The sequence below is a fragment of the Anolis carolinensis genome, chromosome 4 (genome assembly GCF_035594765.1).
Source record: "Anolis carolinensis isolate JA03-04 chromosome 4, rAnoCar3.1.pri, whole genome shotgun sequence".
In the NCBI taxonomy this organism is placed as follows: domain Eukaryota; kingdom Metazoa; phylum Chordata; class Lepidosauria; order Squamata; family Dactyloidae; genus Anolis; species Anolis carolinensis.
In genome coordinates, this window is record NC_085844.1 from 63252732 (window position 1) to 63273898 (window position 21167).

At 39.1% G+C, this 21167-nt stretch overlaps 1 protein-coding gene across 4 annotated transcripts in view; it reads right to left on the reverse strand.

Moving 5' to 3' along the window:
• The window catches only part of spire1 (spire type actin nucleation factor 1), a 131585-nt gene that overhangs the window by 52591 nt on the left and 57827 nt on the right, over positions 1-21167 (reverse strand). For all 4 annotated transcript variants that reach the window (XM_062980541.1, XM_062980542.1, XM_062980544.1 and 1 more), the window contains exon 3: positions 19371-19598. In XM_062980541.1, the coding sequence (XP_062836611.1) occupies positions 19371-19598 (228 nt within the window). The remainder of the gene's footprint in view (positions 1-19370; positions 19599-21167) is intronic.

The following is a 21167-nucleotide window of genomic DNA, read 5'->3' on the forward strand; positions in this document are numbered from 1 at the left end:
GAAACCTGGCTGTCCCTTGGTTGCTAGGCTTAGCCCTCTAAACTGGCAGCCATTGGATAAAAAAAAATTATTCCTCTCCCTCTAATTAGGACTTTCTTTTTCTTTTCTTTTTGTTGTATCAACCTTGAGGCGTGGATGATGGGTTGTGTTGTCAAATTTTGAGGTTGGGGGGCCTGTACTTTTGTTGTTTTGTGAATTGCCGTGATGCCATCACTCTTTTATATATATAGATAGATGAGCAGAGAATGAACTGAAAGAATAAATCCATGATTACAAAGGAACATTCTGCCTCTAAGAGCATAACTAGATGTGACATTAAACTAGTCTTTGTATACAGTGTGCACATTTTTACAAGTGCATATCATATTCCTAGAATGAAAATGTAACTCTTTCCTTTTCTATTGAAGGAAAATCATCACCTAAGTGCTGTTTATCTAGGTGTAGGGAATCTATTGATATCATGGATCGTACTAAATCTATTTAAATAAATGTGCATGGTGAATGCAAAACAAATTTAATGCTGTGTCTACCTTGGTCAAAAATGTTGAAAACAAGGCATGTGGTTCAACTTGCTGAACTAGGCTTAGTAATAAAAGGAATCTTAATACCAGGGAAACTGTCAACCCCTCACACCAGTTTTCAATGTTAGATGGAAACATTAGGGCTCAATTTCTCTTGTATTTACTTACGAATTAAAGAAAACAACCTAAAAACAGACTTGCACTGGCAGTCTAATAAGTGGAATTTTCCACAGTGGGAGTGAAACCTTGGATCTCCAAACTTAGAACGAGGGCAGAATCAATCACACTGTTGTTTAGTGTAGTCAGGGAAAGAAATATGACTCTGTCTTGAAAATGACTGTGTTCTATTCAGAAGAGTTTTACTACAGGACAGCAATTCCAAATTAATGTTGTAGACCTTGCCACAAACCCAGATACCAATTCTTCTCTGGAAGCGATAACACCATTCACAACATCAGAGGAACATTTACTTGCTCTTCATCCATTTAGATGAATGCCCTACTATGCCAAGCAATACCCCTCTACACTCGATATTACATAAACAGCTCTCTCCACAAGATTATTAATGGACATAAATCTGACATTAGAAATAGCAATGCGCAAAAAACAGTTGCAGAATGTTTCAATCTCCCTGGATACACAGTGATTTACAGATTGCGATCTTTCAATAGGAAAATTACAAAAGAATACTAGAAAGACATACTGCTATACCGAATTATAGTGAAAAATTCCAATCCATTACCAGAGATTTGAACACATCATCATCATCACCATCCTACCTCTTTCCATTGGTTGTGGTGGTGAACAATAATGACATATTAAAATGCAATGAATATGAGTAGTTAAAAACACATAACATAATCTAGTTGAAACATCAATTTTAAATAACATATACAATCAATACATATTTAAACACTGAGTACATACTTTAAAATTTATCATTTAAAGATCATAACTGAAAAAACAGTGGCTTCATAGCTTACTACATATATTCTTATGGCAACATAAAAAAGAACCTTAGAGTTTTGAACCCTGGGAAGCTGACTTTTGCTAAACTGACATAATGGTTTCACATATGAAGACTATCTGACCACTGTAAAGATCTGAAAGACCTGTATCACTTCCCCAACCCTTTCAAAATTGAAGGCAAGGAACATCATTGATATTTTTCTGGATCCTATTATATTTCATACCATTCCCACAACTGTGTAAATATGCTTTATCCAGAGGCCTTAATACCACTCAATATTTCATTCAAAGACATGGATATATATCCACAAAAGCTCAAATAGAAATAAAAAGCAGTTAGTCTTAAAGGTGATGCCACATCCCCCCCCCCCCCCCCCCGTTCCTTGCTCCTTTTAAAACTAAGTTGAAGAGGTTGTAAAATGAGAGTTTATGCTTTGAGACAACCTTGCCAAAGATGCTGGAATCCCACAATTCCCAAGTGACAATCCTGTTATGCCCTTTGCTGTCCATATGGGAGAGAAATCCAGGTTGGAGGAAGGCACGATTAAAAGGACAGAATAAATCCTATGAAGAAGAATTTAGTAACAGAATGTGTACTTCTAAGGTGCACAGTGATAATTCCCATGTCATTCTTTGTAAATAATATGACAAGGCCCAATACAAATGTTTTAATCAACAAGTTAACTGATAAGTCATTTGCTTAAATTACTTCAGTAAATAGTATTTATGCTAGTGAATGAATTTTACAATTTTTAATGTTGATGTTATCCAATAGGTTTACACAGCCTGAAATTCCAAGCTCTACTTTTTCTGTAGCTATTTGCATGTCTTTTTGTGGAAGTAAAGTTAGTTTCTTATACCATTTTATGTTTTCATAACAAAGAATATAATCAGATACAACCAGAAGCTCCAAGGACAATTATCCTTGCTTGTCCCTGATGAAGGACAATTGATCAATCAAAGTAGTTAATATTTAATGATCATTAATGCTCTCACAAGAATACCTTTCACTTTGCTGAAGACCTAGTAAGCTAAGGTCATTTGTAGCCATTAGAGACCCGAATTCAGAAATGGGGAGCCTTTTTTTCTGCTGACAGCCATATCCTTTTGGGTATTATCAATTAGGGGTTAGGTGAGGGAGGTACAAACAACCAGAGCCAAAAATGACACTTTGCTGCCTTTAACCTCCTTAAGAGAAATGGTAATGTAAACTGAGAAAAATCTACTGTTGAGAAGACTCCAACTCCCTCTGAATGATATGCAAACCAAGCATTCTTAGGATGTAACCAGACTAACAGAGTATATCTGTTGCTGGCCCTCATGGCAGAATGTAAGCCGCTCTGAGTCCCCTCGGGGAGAAGGGCGGGGTATAAATGCATGTAATAATAATAATAATAATAATAATAATAATAATAATAATAATAATAACAACAACACCTAGAAGACTGGTGGAAAGAAGACTTTCCAATACTGCTATACTCTAGCATTTCTTTTGCAAAAATGCCAATCTTTTCAGGAGAAAGGGTTTATCTGTTAACTTTCTAGTGTGGTGAGCCCTCTGGACTCTGCTGGCTCTCTGGGGTACAGTAGTAAAGAATATTGTTCTTTTTGGTTTATTATTGTTGGTGTTTTGTATGTATATATTCATATTTTGCCGTTTTCATTGTAATACTAAATTTATCTTATGTTTATGACATTGTTTTTATTCAAATTTATTTCATGTTTTGGAATTTTTAAAATAATGTTTTGATGTACTGCAAAAATAAGTTGGTATTTGTGAGCTGTCTGGGCATAATCTGCTGTCAAAATGTGACACATAAACTCATTTTCTCATCAAACAGAATCTCCACTGCTCCAATAGGTTAGTTCAGTTTCACTTTAAACTTTCATGACTCTGTCCTAAAGACTCCTGGGATCTCTAGTCTGATGAGATATTTAGAACTGACACTCCTCCCTAGTTCTCTAGATGAATAGAACAGGAAAAGATTGTCAGGATTGTCAGATTGACAATATATCTACACAGAGTTATAATAGTCTGATTCCACTTTGAATGCCATGGTTCCATCCTATGGATTCCTGTGAACTATAGTACTAGAAATTTCCTTCAATTTCTAGTACTATAGTTCACAGCAATCCATAGGATGGAACCATGGCATTCAAAGTGGAATCAGACTATTATAACTCTGTGTAGATATATTGTCAATCTGACAATCCTGACAATCCTTTCCTGTTCTATTCATCTAGAGAACTAGGGAGGAGTGTCAGTTTCCTTTTGTCAAAGATCTGAACCAATAGTTTGAGAAGGACCTTGAAATTAACAAAAAAAACTCAGGTGGTCTACCTCCATCAAAGTTGAAGTTGAGAAAAACAGGCCCTCTTAAACTAATGTTGTTCATATTATGGATAATAATGTAGTGCTCTCATACTAATATATTTAATGGTTTTGGGAGTGTATGCTCAATTCTGAGTGTAATACAAGCAGAAAATTAAACTCTGTAATATCTTAACATACATAAGCTACTTAAGCATAGCTGAATGATATCGTTTAACAGCTGGGTTATTATACAAATTCCAAATAAAATGCTCATCCCATTGTAAGTAATATTGTTTCTCACCAAAGCACTACTTATGTAGTTACTTCTATTAATTTCTGTGATTTTTCTTTTCTCAGAGTCTTCCCTTAATCAGTCAAACCAAATCTTTAAGGACAGTGGAGCCTATACCAAAGAAGAAAAAAGCAGATTGACTTGCTGATCCTCAATCCAGATTATTTCCTGTCTTATCCAATTTGCCTAGGTAGATTTAATGCCCTCATCATGAAGATAGTGAAACTGAAAAATGCATCACACCACACACTGAATTTATTAGTGTTAATGGCTGGGCAGCAGAGGTGTTTGCACTAAGATGAACTCAGACAGATCAGCTTTGGAAGTGATCACTCTGACTTATCCTGTCTGAAAGCCATGCACTTCAGCCTGATTTATTAATTAAAACAACTTTCATTAATTAAGAACTTTGTTAGGACGAACAATTGTAATGAACTGTCCTTAAGGGCTAAACTAAGTGAAATAACAAGACATCTGTGATTTATCTCCTTCCTGTTAAAAAAGAAATTACTGTTGAGGAACTTGGTGGTTTAGAAGACAGCACTTTATTTTTTCTCCCATATCCTCTTCCCAACCCAATTAGTATCTGCACTATACAAGGTAAGTACAGAAGTACAATACAGAGAGAGATAAAAGAAAGCTGTAAAAACTGGTGGACTTCCAATAATTTTTCTTTATATCTTTCTCTAGTGAATATTTTACCTGTCTTCCTCGATTAAAATTAAAAGAGAATCTACTTCAGCATGCTGTCCAGATTTCATGATGATTTGCAAGTACTCATTAGCAACTATTGCAAGTTCCATAACTAAATCTTGTATATACTCGAGTATAAGCCGACCCGAATATACGCCAAGGCACCTAATTAAATCACAAAAATCTGGGAAAATTTATTGAATCGAATATAAGCGGAGGGTGGGAAATGCTGCAGCTACTGGCAAATTTCAAAAATAAAAATAGATACCAATAAAATTACCTTAATTAAGGCATCAGTAGGTTAAATGTTTTTGAATCTATACCGTGTTTCCCCTAAAATAAGACCTCCCCAAAGAATAAGACCTAGTAGGGGTTTGGGGGGATTGCCAAATATAAGGCCTCCCTTGAAAGTAAGACTTAGCAACTAAGAATGGGACCTTCCAGGCTGCAGGAGAGTTCCATTGGGAAGCATGGCTGCAGGGCAGAAGCAGCATTTATACGCACTGGAGGGAGGGAGGGAGGGAGAGAGAGTGCTTGCTTTCTGTGCCTCCTGCCTGTCCCCCAGCCACGGCTCAAAAAACCTTCCGTCTGCGCTGCCTGCCGTTTCTTTCTTCCTTAGGAGACAAGGCTCCGTCCTGGCCATGCTCCCTTCGTCCCAGAGGCTTCTGATTGGCTCCTGGTGCCAGGGCAAGGGAGGGTGGGAGGGAAGGAAGAGGGCTTCAACACCCTTTCCTGCTCCTTCTGCTTCTTAAAGGTACAGGACGCATTGGGATTCTCCTTCCATTCTTATTCCTATCCTATGCCATGATACTTATTATTTTATACTATTATTATTACCATATTATTAGCCTCATATTCTGTTATTATATCCCATTATTATATTATCCTATTAATATATATTATATCATATTCTATACTACTATTCTATTATTATTCTATTATATAATCGTATTATTATATTATTAGCATATTCTGTTATTATTATATTCCATTTTATATTGTCCTATTAATATATTTTATATAATTATATTATATTATATTATTATATTATATTATCCTATTATTATTATATTATAATGCTATTGTTATTATATCCAATTATTATATTATCCTATTAATACCATATTATTATCATCATATTCTGTTATTATTATATCCTATTATTATATTATCCCATTAATATATTGTATATCATTATATTATTATTATTATTATTATTATTATTATTATTATTATTATTATTATTATTATTATTATTATACACTAGCTGTGCCCGGCCACGCGTTGCTGTGGCTTAGTCTGGTGGTGTTGGTCAGTCTACATTAGGTTGTATTTATGCTGTGACCTCCACCCTTCTTTATACTCACATTAGTAGTAGTATTTGAAGTCTGTTACCTTCTTCAATTTTTGTGTTGATTGAGAATTGTTTGAGATTCCTGTTGTCTTTGGTTTGTTGTTAATCGTGATGTCTGATTCTGCTGAGTGCGGTTTACATCTTATTGTGGTACGATAGTCTTTTTTTTTTGCCTGTGTAGGTGTTTATTATTGTTGTTGTTGTAGTGGTCATGAAGGCTGGATAAGTTAGATGTTACTGTATTGTTTTTTGGAGGCCCAGTGTAGCAGTGACTGGCCTCTCAGCCTCAGTGCCTGGCTGCTTCTTGCCTGTGATGGTGTAGATTCTTATTGTTGTTGTTGTCGTTGTTATTATTGTAATTGTTTTTTTGGAGGCCAAGTGTGAATGTAGAGATTGGGGAGGTGGATGAGCACTGAATGGCCTTGTAGACTCAGTGCATGGCTGATTCTTGCCTGTGTAGGTCTTTATTATTAGTGGGTGAGTGGATGGATAGATGAGTGGATGGATAGATAGAGTGGGTGGTCTCCTTGTTTCCTTTATTCCTATGCTGTTCCCTTTCTCTGCTCCGATCCTGAGCTCGCTGATAAGAACACACTGGTCAGAAAGGAGGGTAAATATAACCGGATCAATGGTCTTTCTCTCCCTTTTGCTCTTGGCCTTCCAGGCAGAGAAGGAGGGCTCTTGTCCTTGGCGTTCCTTCGCTTCGCTTCCCTCCCTCCTTCCTTCGTTCTATCCGTACCAGCCTTTCCTGCCTGCGGAGCAATGGAACTGGGTCAATGAGTTGGATGGCGGGGAAAGGGAGAAGGAAGAGGGCTCTAATTGAAATGCATGGGCTCCATGCCATGGAATGCTGGAATTTGTAGTTTGTATGCAGTCCAACCCCTTTCTTTCTTTTTGTCATGGAGGAAGAACCCACCCAAACCTCTCAGACAGATGGCCATCCGGTTTAATAATAATAATAATAATAAAACTTTATTTATAACCCGCCACCATCTCCCCAATGGGGACTCGGGGCGGCTTACATGGGGCCATGCCCAGACACGATACAATATAACAAAATAAAACAATATATCATAACACAATATAATAGTACAAAAATAATCATATACATTACAACGCAAATCAGAGCAGACAGGGCGGGCCACATGAACATTTAATTAAAAACTCGGGAGAGAGAGGCATATAAATAAAGAGAACAGGGGTATAAGACGGAACAGTCCAGACAGTCCAAAGGATAGAATCCAAGGGGAGTAATCAAGAGGTATATAACATTTACTCCCCGAAGGCACATCGAAAAAGCCACGTTTAGTTGTGTTGTTATAGTCACAATGCGTTGTTGTGAGTTTTTTGGGTCCAGATTGGGGTTTTGTGGTGTGATTGTGTTGTTACAATCGGGAGGTAAGGCTTTTGCGTTGTTTTGTCAAATTTTGTATTCCTGGGGTGTTTAGTTGTGTTGTTATAGTCACGATGCGTTGTTGTGTGTTTTCTGTGTCTGGATTGTGGTTTTGTGGTGTGGTTGTGTTCTTACAATTGGGAGGCAAGGCTTTTGCGTTGTGTTGTCAAATTTTGTATTTCTAGGGCGTTTAGTTGTGTTGTTATAGTCACGATGTGTTGTTGTGAGTTTTGTGGGTCCAGATTGTGGTTTTGTGGTTTGGTTGTGTTGTTACAACCGGGAGGCAAGGCTTTTGCGTTGTGTTGTCAAGTTTTGAATTTCTGGGGCGTTTAGTTGTGTGCCAAGTTTCGTATTTCTGGGGTGTTTAGTTGTGGTGTTATAGTCACGATGCATTGTTGTGAGTTTTTGGGTCCGGATTGTATTTTGTGGTGTGATTGTGTTGTTACAACCAGGAGGCAAGGCTTTTGCGTTGTTTTGCCAAGTTTCGTATTTCTGGGGCGTTTAGTTGTGTTGTTATAGTCATGATGCATTGTTGTGAATTTTGTGGGTCTGGATTGTGGTTTTGTGGTGTGATTGTGTTGTTACAATCGGGAGGTAAGGCTTTTGCGTTGTTTTGTCAAATTTTGTATTTCTGGGGCGTTTAGTTGTGTTGTTATAGTCACGATGCGTTGTTGTGTGTTTTCTGGGTCTAGATTGTGGTTTTGTGGTGTGGTTGTGTTCTTACAACTGGGAGGCAAGGCTTTTGCGTTGTGTTGTCAAATTTTGTATTTCTAGGGCGTTTAGTTGTGTTGTTATAGTCACGATGCGTTGTTGTGAGTTTTGTGGGTCCAGATTGTGGTTTTGTGGTTTGGTTGTGTTGTTACAACCGGGAGGCAAGGCTTTTGCGTTGTGTTGTCAAGTTTTGTATTTCTGGGGCGTTTAGTTGTGTGCCAAGTTTCGTATTTCTGGGGCGTTTAGTTGTGTTGCTATAGTCATGATGCTTTGTTGTGAGTTTTGTGGGTCCAGATTGTGGTTTTGTGGTGTGGTTGTGTTGTTACAACCAGGAGGCAAGGCTTTTGCATTGTGTTGTCAAGTTTTGTATTTCTGGGGCATTTAGTTGTGTGCCAAGTTTCGTATTTCTGGGGCGTTTAGTTGTGTTGTTATAGTCACGATGCATTATTGTGAGTTTTATGGGTCCGGATTGTGGTTTTGTGGTGTGGTTGTGTTGTTACAACCGGGAGGGAAGGCTTTTGCGTTGTGTCGCCAAGTTTCGTATTTCTGGGGCGTTTAGTTGCGTTGTTATAGTCATGATGCGTTGTTGTGAATTTTGTGGGTCTGGATTGTGGTTTTGTGGTGTGATTGTGTTGTTACAACCGGGAGGCAAGGCTTTTGCCTTGTTTTGTCAAATTTTGTATTTCTGGGGCGTTTAGTTGTGTTGTTATAGTCATAATGCATTATTGTGAGTTTTATGGGTCCGGATTGTATTTTGTGGTGTGGTTGTGTTGTTACAACCGGGAGGGAAGGCTTTTGCGTTGTGTCGCCAAGTTTCGTATTTCTGGGGCGTTTAGTTGTGTTGTTATAGTCACGATGCGTTGTTGTGAGTTTTGTGGGTCCAGATTGTGGTTTTGTGGTTTGGTTGTGTTGTTACAACCGGGAGGCAAGGCTTTTGCTTTGTGTTGTCAAGTTTTGTATTTCTGGGGCGTTTAGTTGTGTGCCAAGTTTCGTATTTCTGGGGTGTTTAGTTGTGGTGTTATAGTCACGATGCATTGTTGTGAGTTTTTGGGTCCGGATTGTATTTTGTGGTGTGATTGTGTTGTTACAACCAGGAGGCAAGGCTTTTGCGTTGTTTTGCCAAGTTTCGTATTTTTGGGGCGTTTAGTTGTGTTGTTATAGTCATGATGCGTTGTTCTGAAGTTTGTGGGTCTGGATTGTGGTTTTGTGGTGTGGTTGTGTTCTTACAACTGGGAGGCAAGGCTTTTGCGTTGTTTTGTCAAATTTTGTATTTCTGGGGCGTTTAGTTGTGTTGTTATAGTCACGATGCGTTGTTGTGAGTTTTGTGGGTCCGGATTGTGGTTTTGTGGTGTGGTTGTGTTGTTACAACCAGGAGGCAAGGCTTTTGCGTTGTGTTGTCAAGTTTTGTATTTCTGGGGCATTTAGTTGTGTGCCAAGTTTCGTATTTCTGGGGCGTTTACTTGTGTTGTTATAGTCACGATGCTTTGTTGCGAGTTTTGTGGGTCCAGATTGTGGTTTTGTGGTGTGGTTGTGTTGTTACAACCAGGAGGCAAGGCTTTTGCATTGTGTTGTCAAGTTTTGTATTTCTGGGGCATTTAGTTGTGTGCCAGGTTTCATATTTCTGGGGCGTTTAGTTGTGTTGTTATAGTCACAATGCGTTGTTGTGAGTTTTGTGGGTCCGGATTGTGGTTTTGTGGTGTGGTTGTGTTGTTACAATCGGGAGGGAAGGCTTTTGCGTTGTGTCGCCAAGTTTCGTATTTCTGGGGTGTTTAGTTGTGTTGTTATAGTTACGATGCATTGTTGTGAGTTTTGTGAGTTTTGTGGGTCCAGTGTGGTTTTGTGGTGTGATTGTGTTGTTACAACCGGGAGGCAAGGCTTTTGCGTTGTGTTGCCAAGTTTTGTATTTCTAGGGCGTTTAGTTGTGTTGTTATAGTCATGATGTGTTGTTGTGAGTGTTGTGGGTCCGGATTGTGGTTTTGTGGTGTGGTTGTGTTGTTGTAACCGGGAGGCAAGGCTTTTGCATTGTGTTGCCAAGTTTCGTATTTCTGGGATGTTTAGTTTTGTTGTTATAGTCACTGCGCCCGCAACTTTATCCTTTTATATATATATATGACTACATTGAAACTAGAATAGAGAGAAATCAGCGTGGAAACCTTGTGAAACCTAAACTGCAAGAGGTACCATAGATTGTTGTACATGTAAATAATGGTAGTAACAATAAATTCTTGATAGGATTCACAGTTTGTCTGGTTATGCTGGTTTGTGATGACAACTACTTTACAGTATATAATAAATGTTCATTTTGTTGTTCAACAATAAATGTGAGCTCTTCTTCATGGAAAAATAAGACATCCCCTGAAAATAAGACCTAGTGCATCTTTGGGAGCAAAAATTAATATAAGACCCTGTCTTATTTTCGGGGAAACAGGGTATATATAAAAGAGTAAAAAACTGGGGGCCGTGAGGTAAGCAACAAAACCACACATCCCAGAAACACCAAACTTGCCAGCACCATCCAAGGACCTTGCCGCTAGGTTCGTACAACAAAAAAAACCCAGCAGGAACCTAAAAGGGGGGTAACCCCCCCAAAATGGCAACAAACCATCTGCAGCTGCGCCAAAAGCCTGCGCACAGACAGAACAACCCCATCCCACCCCTCAACGGCCGCACCTGCGCGCACACCTTTTCCCACCCCCGATGCCGCCATCTTGGAGAACAGCCCCAAGCCACCACGCACCAGGAGTAGGAAAGGGCCAGCCCCCAGAGCCAGCCGCTCCGCCTAGGCGAGCCCGGGAATTCCGTGGAGGCCTAGAGTGGCAAGTCTACTCACAGCAAGTTGGGCCGGTGGCGGTGGAGGATGGCGCAGAAGGCGACCCCGTCGCGAAGGAGCTGCTGAGGTCCTGGACCTCGACGCCGGGGTAGCCCTCGTACTGGCACCAGGCCTGCAGGGCGCTGCGCGGGCCCGACATGGGCTCAAGCCTCCCAGGCACCTCTCCTGGCTCTCCTCCTCTTCTCTCCTCGCCACTTTTGGGCTCCACAGCTCCCCCCTCCTGGTCGCTGAAGATGGAACAACAGCAGGGAAACTGCCGCACCTGAAGAGGGGACGTCACACTTCACGAGCAAGGTGTGTGGGAAATGGCGGCCCTCACCAGGGGAAACAGGACGGCACAGGAGAGCAACATCCCCTCACAAACTGCGGACCACACAAAACTTCGAGGGAGGGATGGGAGCTTTTGGGGACCACAGCTTTCCTCCCCTCCCCACGGCCCCTGCCTTGCCTTCACCACTTTTGGGGGTTGCGGCTTTCCTCCCCCCACCCCCCCACCAGCCCTCGCCTTGCCTTCGCCCCTTTTGGGGGCCGCAACTTTCCTCCATCCTGTTCTAACCAGATAATATAGGAAGAATATAAGAATATACATATAATATGTAATCATTACTGTGGTCTAATAAGAATACAGAACAATATAATCTCTAAAATCAGGACACTTAAATAACACTCAGAAGACAGGGGAATTCCAGACAGGAAAACATCAAGCCCAGCTAACACCTCCCAACAAAGGATTCCCTCAGGCAGGAAGCAGGCAGGCTTGGGAGCTGCAAGGCCATTCAATGCTAATCAAGGGAACCAATTTCAACATTCATACCTGCTGCACTGAGACTACTCACTGCTCTTCAACCTAGCCAACCAAGATTTCCCCTAGATGAAATACCCTCAGGTACAATATAATTTCTACAATCGGGACACGAAATAACACTCAGAAGACAGGGGAATTCCAGACAGGAAAACATCAAGCCCAGCTAACACCTCCCAACAAAGGATTCCCTCAGGCAGGAAGCAGCCAGGCTTGGGAGCTCCAAGGCCATTCAATGCTAATCAAGGTAACTAACTGTAATTTAAGATAATAATAAGACTTTAATAAGATAAGACTGTCCAACTCTGATTACCTATATAATCGAATATAAGCTGACCCAAATATAGGCCAACCCGAATATAAGCCGGCTAGGATCCTCACTCAAGTATAAGCCGAGGGAGACTTTTTCAGCCCTACAAAAGGGCTGAAAAACAGGTTATACTCAAGTATATATGGTAAATTCTCTATACTTTCCATAATGTAAAGTCTGAATTGCTAAAATACAGGCCTAGTTCTATCAAAGCATGGTCTGATTACCAGGAATAGATATCACGTGTGCATATTCTTTCTTCCTTAAAACAATCCATAATTGTCCTACAACTGAAGTTTAAAATCCACTGCAACCTCAAGATGCCATTCACACATCACAGGAAATTATGACTTGCTCAGACAAGAACATCAGGGGGTTTAGAGCTCACACAACATCCACTTGCAATATCTGAATTAGTAAAGATTCATATAATCTAAAATTCTGAAAGATCAATCTAATTTTAATCTCTGCATCAGAGGAATACAACACATATTTTATCTTAAAGTGTATTTATCTCTATAACTTCACAAAATTCACAAAAGGTCCCCACAGTGTGATGTACAAATCATTTTGGCTACTAAATTAACTTGCAAAATGGCTATGAGATTCAGATTTTACATTAGTTATGCATTTTATCTATATATATAAAATGATAAAGTTGTTTGCGCAGTGACTATAACAAAACTAAACATCCCAGAAATACGAAATTTGGCAACACAATGCAAAAGGCTTGCCTCCAGGTTACAACAACACAACCACACCACAAAACCACAATCCAGACCCACAAAACTCACAACAACGCATCATGCGATAACAACACAACTAAACGCCCCAGAAATACAAAACTTGGCAACACAATGCAAAAGCCTTGCCTCCCAGTTGTAACAACACAACCACACCACAAAACCACACAGGACCCACAAAACTCACAACAACGCATTGTGACTATAACAACACAACTAAATGCCCCAGAAATATGAAACTTGGCAACACAACGCAAAAGCCTTCACTCCAGGTTGTAACAACACAACCACACCACAAAACCACAATCCGGACCCATAAAACTCACAACAACACATCGTGACTATAACAACACAACTAATTGCCCTAGAAATACGAAACTTGGCACACAACTAAACGCCCCAGAAATATAAAACTTGACAACACAACGCAAAAACCTTGCCTCCCAGTTGTAACAATACAACCACACCACAAAACCACAATCTGGACCCACAAAACTCACAACAATGCATCGTGACTATAACAACACAACTAAACACCCCAGAAATACGAAACTTGGCACACAACTAAACGCCCCAGAAATACAAAACTTGACAACACAACACAAAAGCCTTTTCTCCCGGTTGTAACAACACAACCACACCACAAAACCACAATCCGGACCCACAAAACTCACAACAACGCATCGTGACTATAACAACACAACTAAACGCCCCAGAAATACAAAATTTGACAAAACAACACAAAAGCCTTGCCTCCCAGTTGTAAGAACACAACCACAACACAAAACCACAATCCGGACCCACAAAACTCACAACAACGCATCATGACTATAACAACACAACTAAACACCCCAGAAATACAAAACTTGGCAAAACAATGCAAAAGCCTTGCCTCCCAGTTGTAACAACACAACCACACCACAAAACCACACTGGACCCACAAAACTCACAACAACGCATCATGGCTATAACAGCACAACTAAATGCCCCAGAAATACGAACCTTGGCAACACAACGCAAAAGCATTCCCTCCCGATTGTAACAACACAACCACACCACAAAACCACAATCCGGACCCACAAAACTCACAACAACGCATTGTGACTATAACAAATACAAAATTTGACAACACAACTCATCCACCTCCCCAATCCCTACATTCACACTTGGCCTCCAAAAAAACAATTACAATAATAACAATGACAACAACAACAACAATAAGAATCAACACCATCACAGGCAAGAAACAGCCAGGCACTGAGGCTGAGAGGCCAGTCAGTGCTACACTGGGCCTCCAAAAAACAATACAGTATCATCTAACTTATCCAACCTTCATGACCACTACAACAACAATAATAATAAACACCTACACAGGCAAAACAAAAAAAAGACTATTGTACCACAATAAAAATATAAACCGCACTCAGCAGAATCAGACATTACAACTAACAACAAACCATAGACAACAGGGATCTCAAGCAATTATCAATCAACACAAAAATTGAAGAAGGTAACAGACTTCAAATACTACTACTAATGTGAGTATAAAGAAGGGTGGAGGTCACAGCATAAATACAACCTAATGTAGACTGACCAACACCACCAGACTAAGCCACAGCAACGTGTGGCTGGGCACAGCTAGTTAATTCTTAAAACAGAAAGGACATTTGATTTTTGAACAATTTCTGCTTTTTTTAGTTGTATTACGCATTACTTTTAAAATAATGAAAGTGGGCTGGGATAGTTTAGTTCCCCATCTGGACTTTGATACATAAAGAGGGCAAATGTAATTTTAAAAAAATGATGCTATTAATCTTGTTTAGCTCTCAGTTATTTACAATGAATTGTAATCCAGTTCATGGATTAAATTTCATTCACTGACAGAGAGATTGAGCTGCCCCCTAAGAAACAAACCCAACATTCAAAGCATAATCAAAATTTAGGGATGAGGGGTGTAATTTGCTTATTTTCTGTCAGCAGTGCCAAACAGCAACCTTTATAAAATGAACCTTGGAAATCCATATGGCTGGCAGAAGAATTCAAGCAGTAACCCACAAAACTGCAACACTACAATTTCCTTTCTAAATCTGCCATACCAGCTGCTGGAACAGTGGAAGCACAAATGGTAATGAAAACCCTCAACTGTGCAGGGCTATTCTGGAATGCAAGTGTAGTCTTTGATCGCTTAATTAGCATGTATGGTTTGTCGCTTTTTTTAACAACTGAAAAGCTACCTGCTAATGTTTCTACAGTAATAAAACTGATTTGAAAATTATTTCCATTTAGGTCAACAAAACTAACTAATCTGAACAATTTATAACATCTATGTTGGTCCCAAAAATGTAGAGAAATTATATTTATGTGGTATATATACATAATCTGCAATCCTGACTAGCAAATTAAGCAACCAGTGGTCAAACATTTAAACTTAGAACATCACAGCCTCTCTTCTGCTTGGAAATGAAGTGTTACCTCACTCAAGTCGTTTGAGACAAAAGTAATATTTCTGAATCGGTAAACCAAAAACTTGAATAATACCTGTCTCATCCTAGAGGATAATACACCATCCACTTAAAAGATATTAACGATTGAATGTTCTAACCTGCCACTGTGGCTACAAGTTCACTTTTAAGCAACTGAGGAATGTAGAAGCCAAAATGTTTAATTTAGTAAATGAATTGTAAAGTTCTATTTGTCAAGCATGCTAATAAATACATGTTTTAGTGATTAATTGCATCCTTTTGGGACCTATAGCAAATTTGTGAGAAGTGCTGTTGGCTTTTAAATCATGCAGAGAGAGAAGGGAGGTAACTCTGGTAAAATCGAACCTATTAGATATTCCATAAGGAATAACATTTCCATAAGCCTTGTACAGGAAATGATGTATGGATCTGAACTGGTTAAAAATTTATGAGCCATCTCCCTTTCAACCTGACCTTGCTTTCAGAAACACAGTTTTAAAGTTAACTGTTAATCCACCCATTGAGAGGCTTCAGGAAGTGATGGAAGCTCTCCTTTATTGGCAAGATTTGAAATTCTGATAGAATGAAAGATATGAACCAGACTCTCACGGCACTGCATCCCCCCACCCTTCCCCGATACACTAGCAGAAACAGCAGCCCCATGAGACTGGACCTTTGGGCACATCCTGAGTCCCTTAGATTAGACCAGGCTTTCTTAAACAGGATTCCTGGAACCCTATACATGTGTATGTATATATGTGTGTGTGTGTGTATACACTCTCTCTCTCTCTCTCTCTCTCTCTCTCTCTCTTTCACACACACGTTGAAAGAGAGGGAGGGAGGGGGGAGGGAATATGAATGAGAATGCTGGCAACAAGAAAGCAACACAAAACTCCTTCTGTACCGTATGCCAAAAAAAAAAAACCTTTAAAAATGAACCTCTAAAATGCCAGCAGAAGTTTTAGAAAGGGTGGCTGAGATCTAGAGGACCCATTTGTCTGGCAAGCTCTAGAAATAAATTCAGAGAAATAGTAGCAGGAAGAAAACAAATGTGGCTGACTTGTTATCTGAAAGAGATCTCTCAGGCAAAACTGCTAGAGGAGCCAGAAAACTGGACACAGGTTTCAGTTAAAAGAGGTTATGCTTGCTTTTCTGATTCACGGGCCATGCTATTCGTTCAGGTGAGCCGGAGCGCTGGCATATATTCCCTCTTCTTCATCTTGATTTTTCTCCTCCATTCAAAGCTGAAACTTCCATGGTGTAGAACATAAGCTATTCCATAAGCCCCAAGCTACTCCTGCATTGCTGTGCTATGCAATATCTATAAATGTGAGGCCTGAAGCTAGTTGACTGAGGGTCATACTAGAAGTTAAATGAAGTGTAAAAAGGTAAAGGTTTTACACTGACATTAAGTCTAGCTGTGACTGACTCTGGGAGTTGGTGTTCATCTCCATTCCTAAGGTGAAGAGCCGGCATTGTCCATAGACACCTCCAAGGTCATGTGGCCGGCATGACTGCATGGAACGCCGTTATCTTCCCGTCGGAGCGGTACCTATTGATCTAATCACATTTGCTAGGTGGGCAGAAGCTGGGGCTACCAACGGGAGCTCAGATTCAAAATGCTGACCTTTCAGTCGGCATGTTCAGCAGCTCAGCGGCTTAACCCACTGCATCACCGAGGTCTCCCTTTTTTAAAAAAATAATTTTTTATTAGTGTTCCTTTCAACATAAACACAGACAAAAACATACAATAAAATAAATTACAGAATTGAGGGAAAAGAGAGGGGGGGGAAGGAAAAAAGGGAAGAAAAAAGAATTAGAAGGGGAAGAGAAAAAAAGAAGAAGAAGAGGGGTAAAAATTGAATAAACAAAAAAAAAAAGAAAGAAAGAAAAGAAAAAAAACCCCAAAAACATATAAAATATAAAATGAACTTCCAACTATTGCATGGTGTCTTTGGGTCTCATCTTTCCCCCCCTTTCCTGAGTTCTTGAATTCACCCTGATAACTCAGATCATTCCATTTCTCCTGTTATGAGGTTTTGTATATATTCTGATTTTCTTAGGTCTCAAATTAAAATCTTCATTTTTTCCTCTTTTAAATATTACGTAATTTTCCCTTCCAAAATGTGTTTTCATAGAGATAGACTTTTTACAATCAGACCTGCACATTAAGCTTGGGCTTACCTTTCAACGACTAGTCACAAAACAATGTAGACAGAATACAAGATACAAATGCAACCTCCCCTTTCAAACTCAAAAAGACACATTTTGTCTCTTGAACAATTTCAAGAAAGAAAGACAAAGGGGTGTTCTGTGGCCTTTCAAACACAAATTGACATCCTGGGAATCCTTTGCCTTTTGTCCCCACCATGCAAAATTGAGTTATGAGTACGTTCCCTCACTGTTCCTTCATGGAGATAGTTCCCTCATCTATTTCTTTTTACCTAAGTTCTATGACAACCGTTCCCACCATACATGTTTTGGAATGACAACAGTTCCCAGGATTAGATAGTCTGGCTAATAGTTAGAGATAAGGGGAGTTACAGTAAGCCCTCCTTATCCATTGCATATAATGGGACTTGAGCATGCATGGATTTTAGTATTTATGTAGGGTTATGGAAACATACTCCTGTGGATATCAAAAGCCTCCCGTACAGTCCAACTTAAGGAAAGTACAATGTCAGAAAAGGCTGACTAAAAATGAGCCACTGTGATAGATGCAGGAGCATGGTCTCACATATATACTACTTCAATGAGAAAATATACTAAGAACATTCCTCAATCTCATTTTTGTTGGTTGTTTCTTTTTCTACTGGTTCTTCAAGCAACCAGTTGCAGATATAATATAGATGGATTCTGAACCCCCCAGAACCTCATCTGGGAACATTCCAGAATAAGGCCAATGTTTTGGTGGTTTCTCCATCTCTCACCCTCAATATTCATGAGGGGACAACGCCTATCTTTCTGCTTAGATCAGAATAGATCACACGCAGTAACATTCATAAAGATGAACTAGTAGAGATCAGGTAAAATCAGCAGTTGCAATGGGTTGGAAAGGCAGATTGAGTCGCCACAGTTGATTACTTACAGCCAAGCAACCTGTCTTTCTTCTTCAAGGTCTCTCTAGAATTGAATAAGGTGTTTTGTTTCCTATTCTCTTCAGAAATGAGCATACACTCTGGATAATAGTGTGGCCAAGTGAAGAAACTGCTGGGCAAGTAGTGGCTTCCATTGCATTAAACTGCGTGAGAGTTGTGTGTTTAGCCAGTTTATAGCAGAGTTGTATGGTTCATGTTTGCTTGTGATGCATTGAGAGACCTTTTCTGGGACCTTGACAGTACAGTCAGGGCTCCACCTGACATATGCACCCTCGTCCAAACAAAAGGCAAGAAAATGCTGGACATTCAAGATATTAAAGGTACCTCCAGTTAAGAGGTTGATAACAGAAATGGGTCTTCATTAAGGTGAAGTCAGAACTCATTTTTAAGAAAAGTAAAGCATATGGGCCAAACATGAGTAGGAACATATACCAAAAGATCCACTGGAATAACAGAAAGCTTCTCATGCCATCCTAACTAACATGAGGATTACAAGAGTGCCTTAGTCAGTGTACAAAACTGAAAGAAAGGGTGGATGGCACTCCGGCAAACAGGAGCTACATTTTTATCAGTCCTTTTCTAAACCTCTCATTAAAATGTAAGGGGAAAAACTCGGAATTACTGTGTCCACTGGACTATGGAAAGTGAAGCAGCTGTTTGACTAAACTTGATTTATGACATCAGGATAGAAAAAATCTCCTTTTCTAGTTAATTTGAGATTTTCCTGTCACCGTGAATTTTAAGGTAAACGTTTAGTCTTTTCAAGTATTAAATATATTTTTGTTCCAAATTATATGAAAGAAATCAGTTTCTAATGCAATAAATTACAATGCATCCAATATCAGCATCAGCATCAGCTAACCAGGCTTGTACTGTACCTTCATGACATCTCGGTAAGACTGTATAACTGGAACAGTTTTCTCGTTCTCATCATCTTCTCCTTCATCCAGAGCCTCATACCCTTCATCTCTGCCTCCATTTGCTTCTGTCACATTAGTCATATGATCAATAAGCTGCTCCAAAGGAGGACTTAGCTCACGTTCTTCATTCTCTTTCAAGCCATAATCCAATGCTTTATAAATAATAATCCCCAATGATTCGATTACCTGGAAAAGAAGGAAATCACATTTTAAAACACAGTAAATTGCTATTTTTCTACTGTTAGCTGGTAGAACGATAGTTGAAAACATATTTAGGGCACTAAGTTGGGGAGAGTGGTTTATACTACATTAGCACTTAACAAAGGAGAGAGGTCTTTGGATACATCAGGATTGTGGAAATAGAAGACATTATTTGTAGAACAAAAAAGGAAAATATCACTACCAATCAAGTGCTATTACTGAAACCCACTTATTCTTTCTCCCCACAAAGTAGTTATGAAAACATCAAAATAAAATGAAGCCTATGGTACTGGTAAAACTGTTTCTAGAAAGGTGGCTCACCACTGCCCTTCCAATTGTAGACTTCAAGAAGTCCAATTGATGCTCCATACCACTGTATGGCAACAGTTTGAAAAATAATTTGTTATCTATCAGTGCTGAATTCCATATGATATCATTTGGAATCTGTTGGGTCATAGAAATAATTTTCATTTCCTTATATATGTGGTTGAACCCAAATTTAAAATTAGTTCACAAGCCTGTAATTTAACCGTTTAAAATCAATTTATTACCTCCAACAGAAGTTTTAGAATATTTGGAAAGCTGAGTTCAAACTATCTCATAGCAATTTTTACAATTATTCAACAAAAAATATTTGCTATAAACAGCTTTTTGTTCCATCTGTATTTGTTTTGTATTTGGAACTGGAAACAAATTGTAATAAACTCTGTAATTTATCTTTATAAATATCAAGAATGCCAATCAAATTGATATTACCTGTGTTTTTCTTAAATAATGGACTCTTCTCTTAAATCTGAGGAGTGCAAAGTACAGCCCAGGGAGCTGCATGTAGTCCTAAAAGTTTATTTTAGCAGCCCTCTAGCCAAAAACTGTGGCAACTCATTTTAAAGTGGATCAGATATGTGGGGCATTTTTGGGTTTCCAAAACCCATTTCAAGTCTTCCTTTGGTCTTAACATTAAAGCAATGAGTTATGTTTGGATTTTTCTCCCCAAGACAATTATTTATCAAGGGCTGGTTATGGAAATTATTGGAAATGCAACTTAGGAGCTGGAATGTTTATTTACATGGTCTAAGTCTTGTTACACAGTGGAATATGCTCACTGCGCCTGTCTAGTAAATATCGCTTGAGTATGTTTTAATGTATTATATGTTTTATGACTTTATGTTTATATATTTGAAATGTATTTATGTGATTGTATTTTATTGTGTATTGCTGGGCTTGGTCCCTATGTGAGCTGCCCTAAGTCTCTTCGGGGAGATGGGTCGGGATATAAGAATAAAGTTGTTGTTGTTATTGTTGTTATTATTATTGTTGTTGTTTTGATTTGGTCTAATAGTCACAAGATTTCTTAATGAGATTCTAAGTTACAGTCAGCCCTCTACATTCACTGAGGTTAAGGGCAAAGTATTCTTGCAAAACTGAAAAACCCACAAATAATAAAATTGCTTTTAAAAAAAATCTGAGAGAACACCTCTCTAGGAATATCTAGTTTCAGCAGTATGACTCCATGGTCAATTGCTAATTGACGGTACTGAAGCAACTAGAGATTCC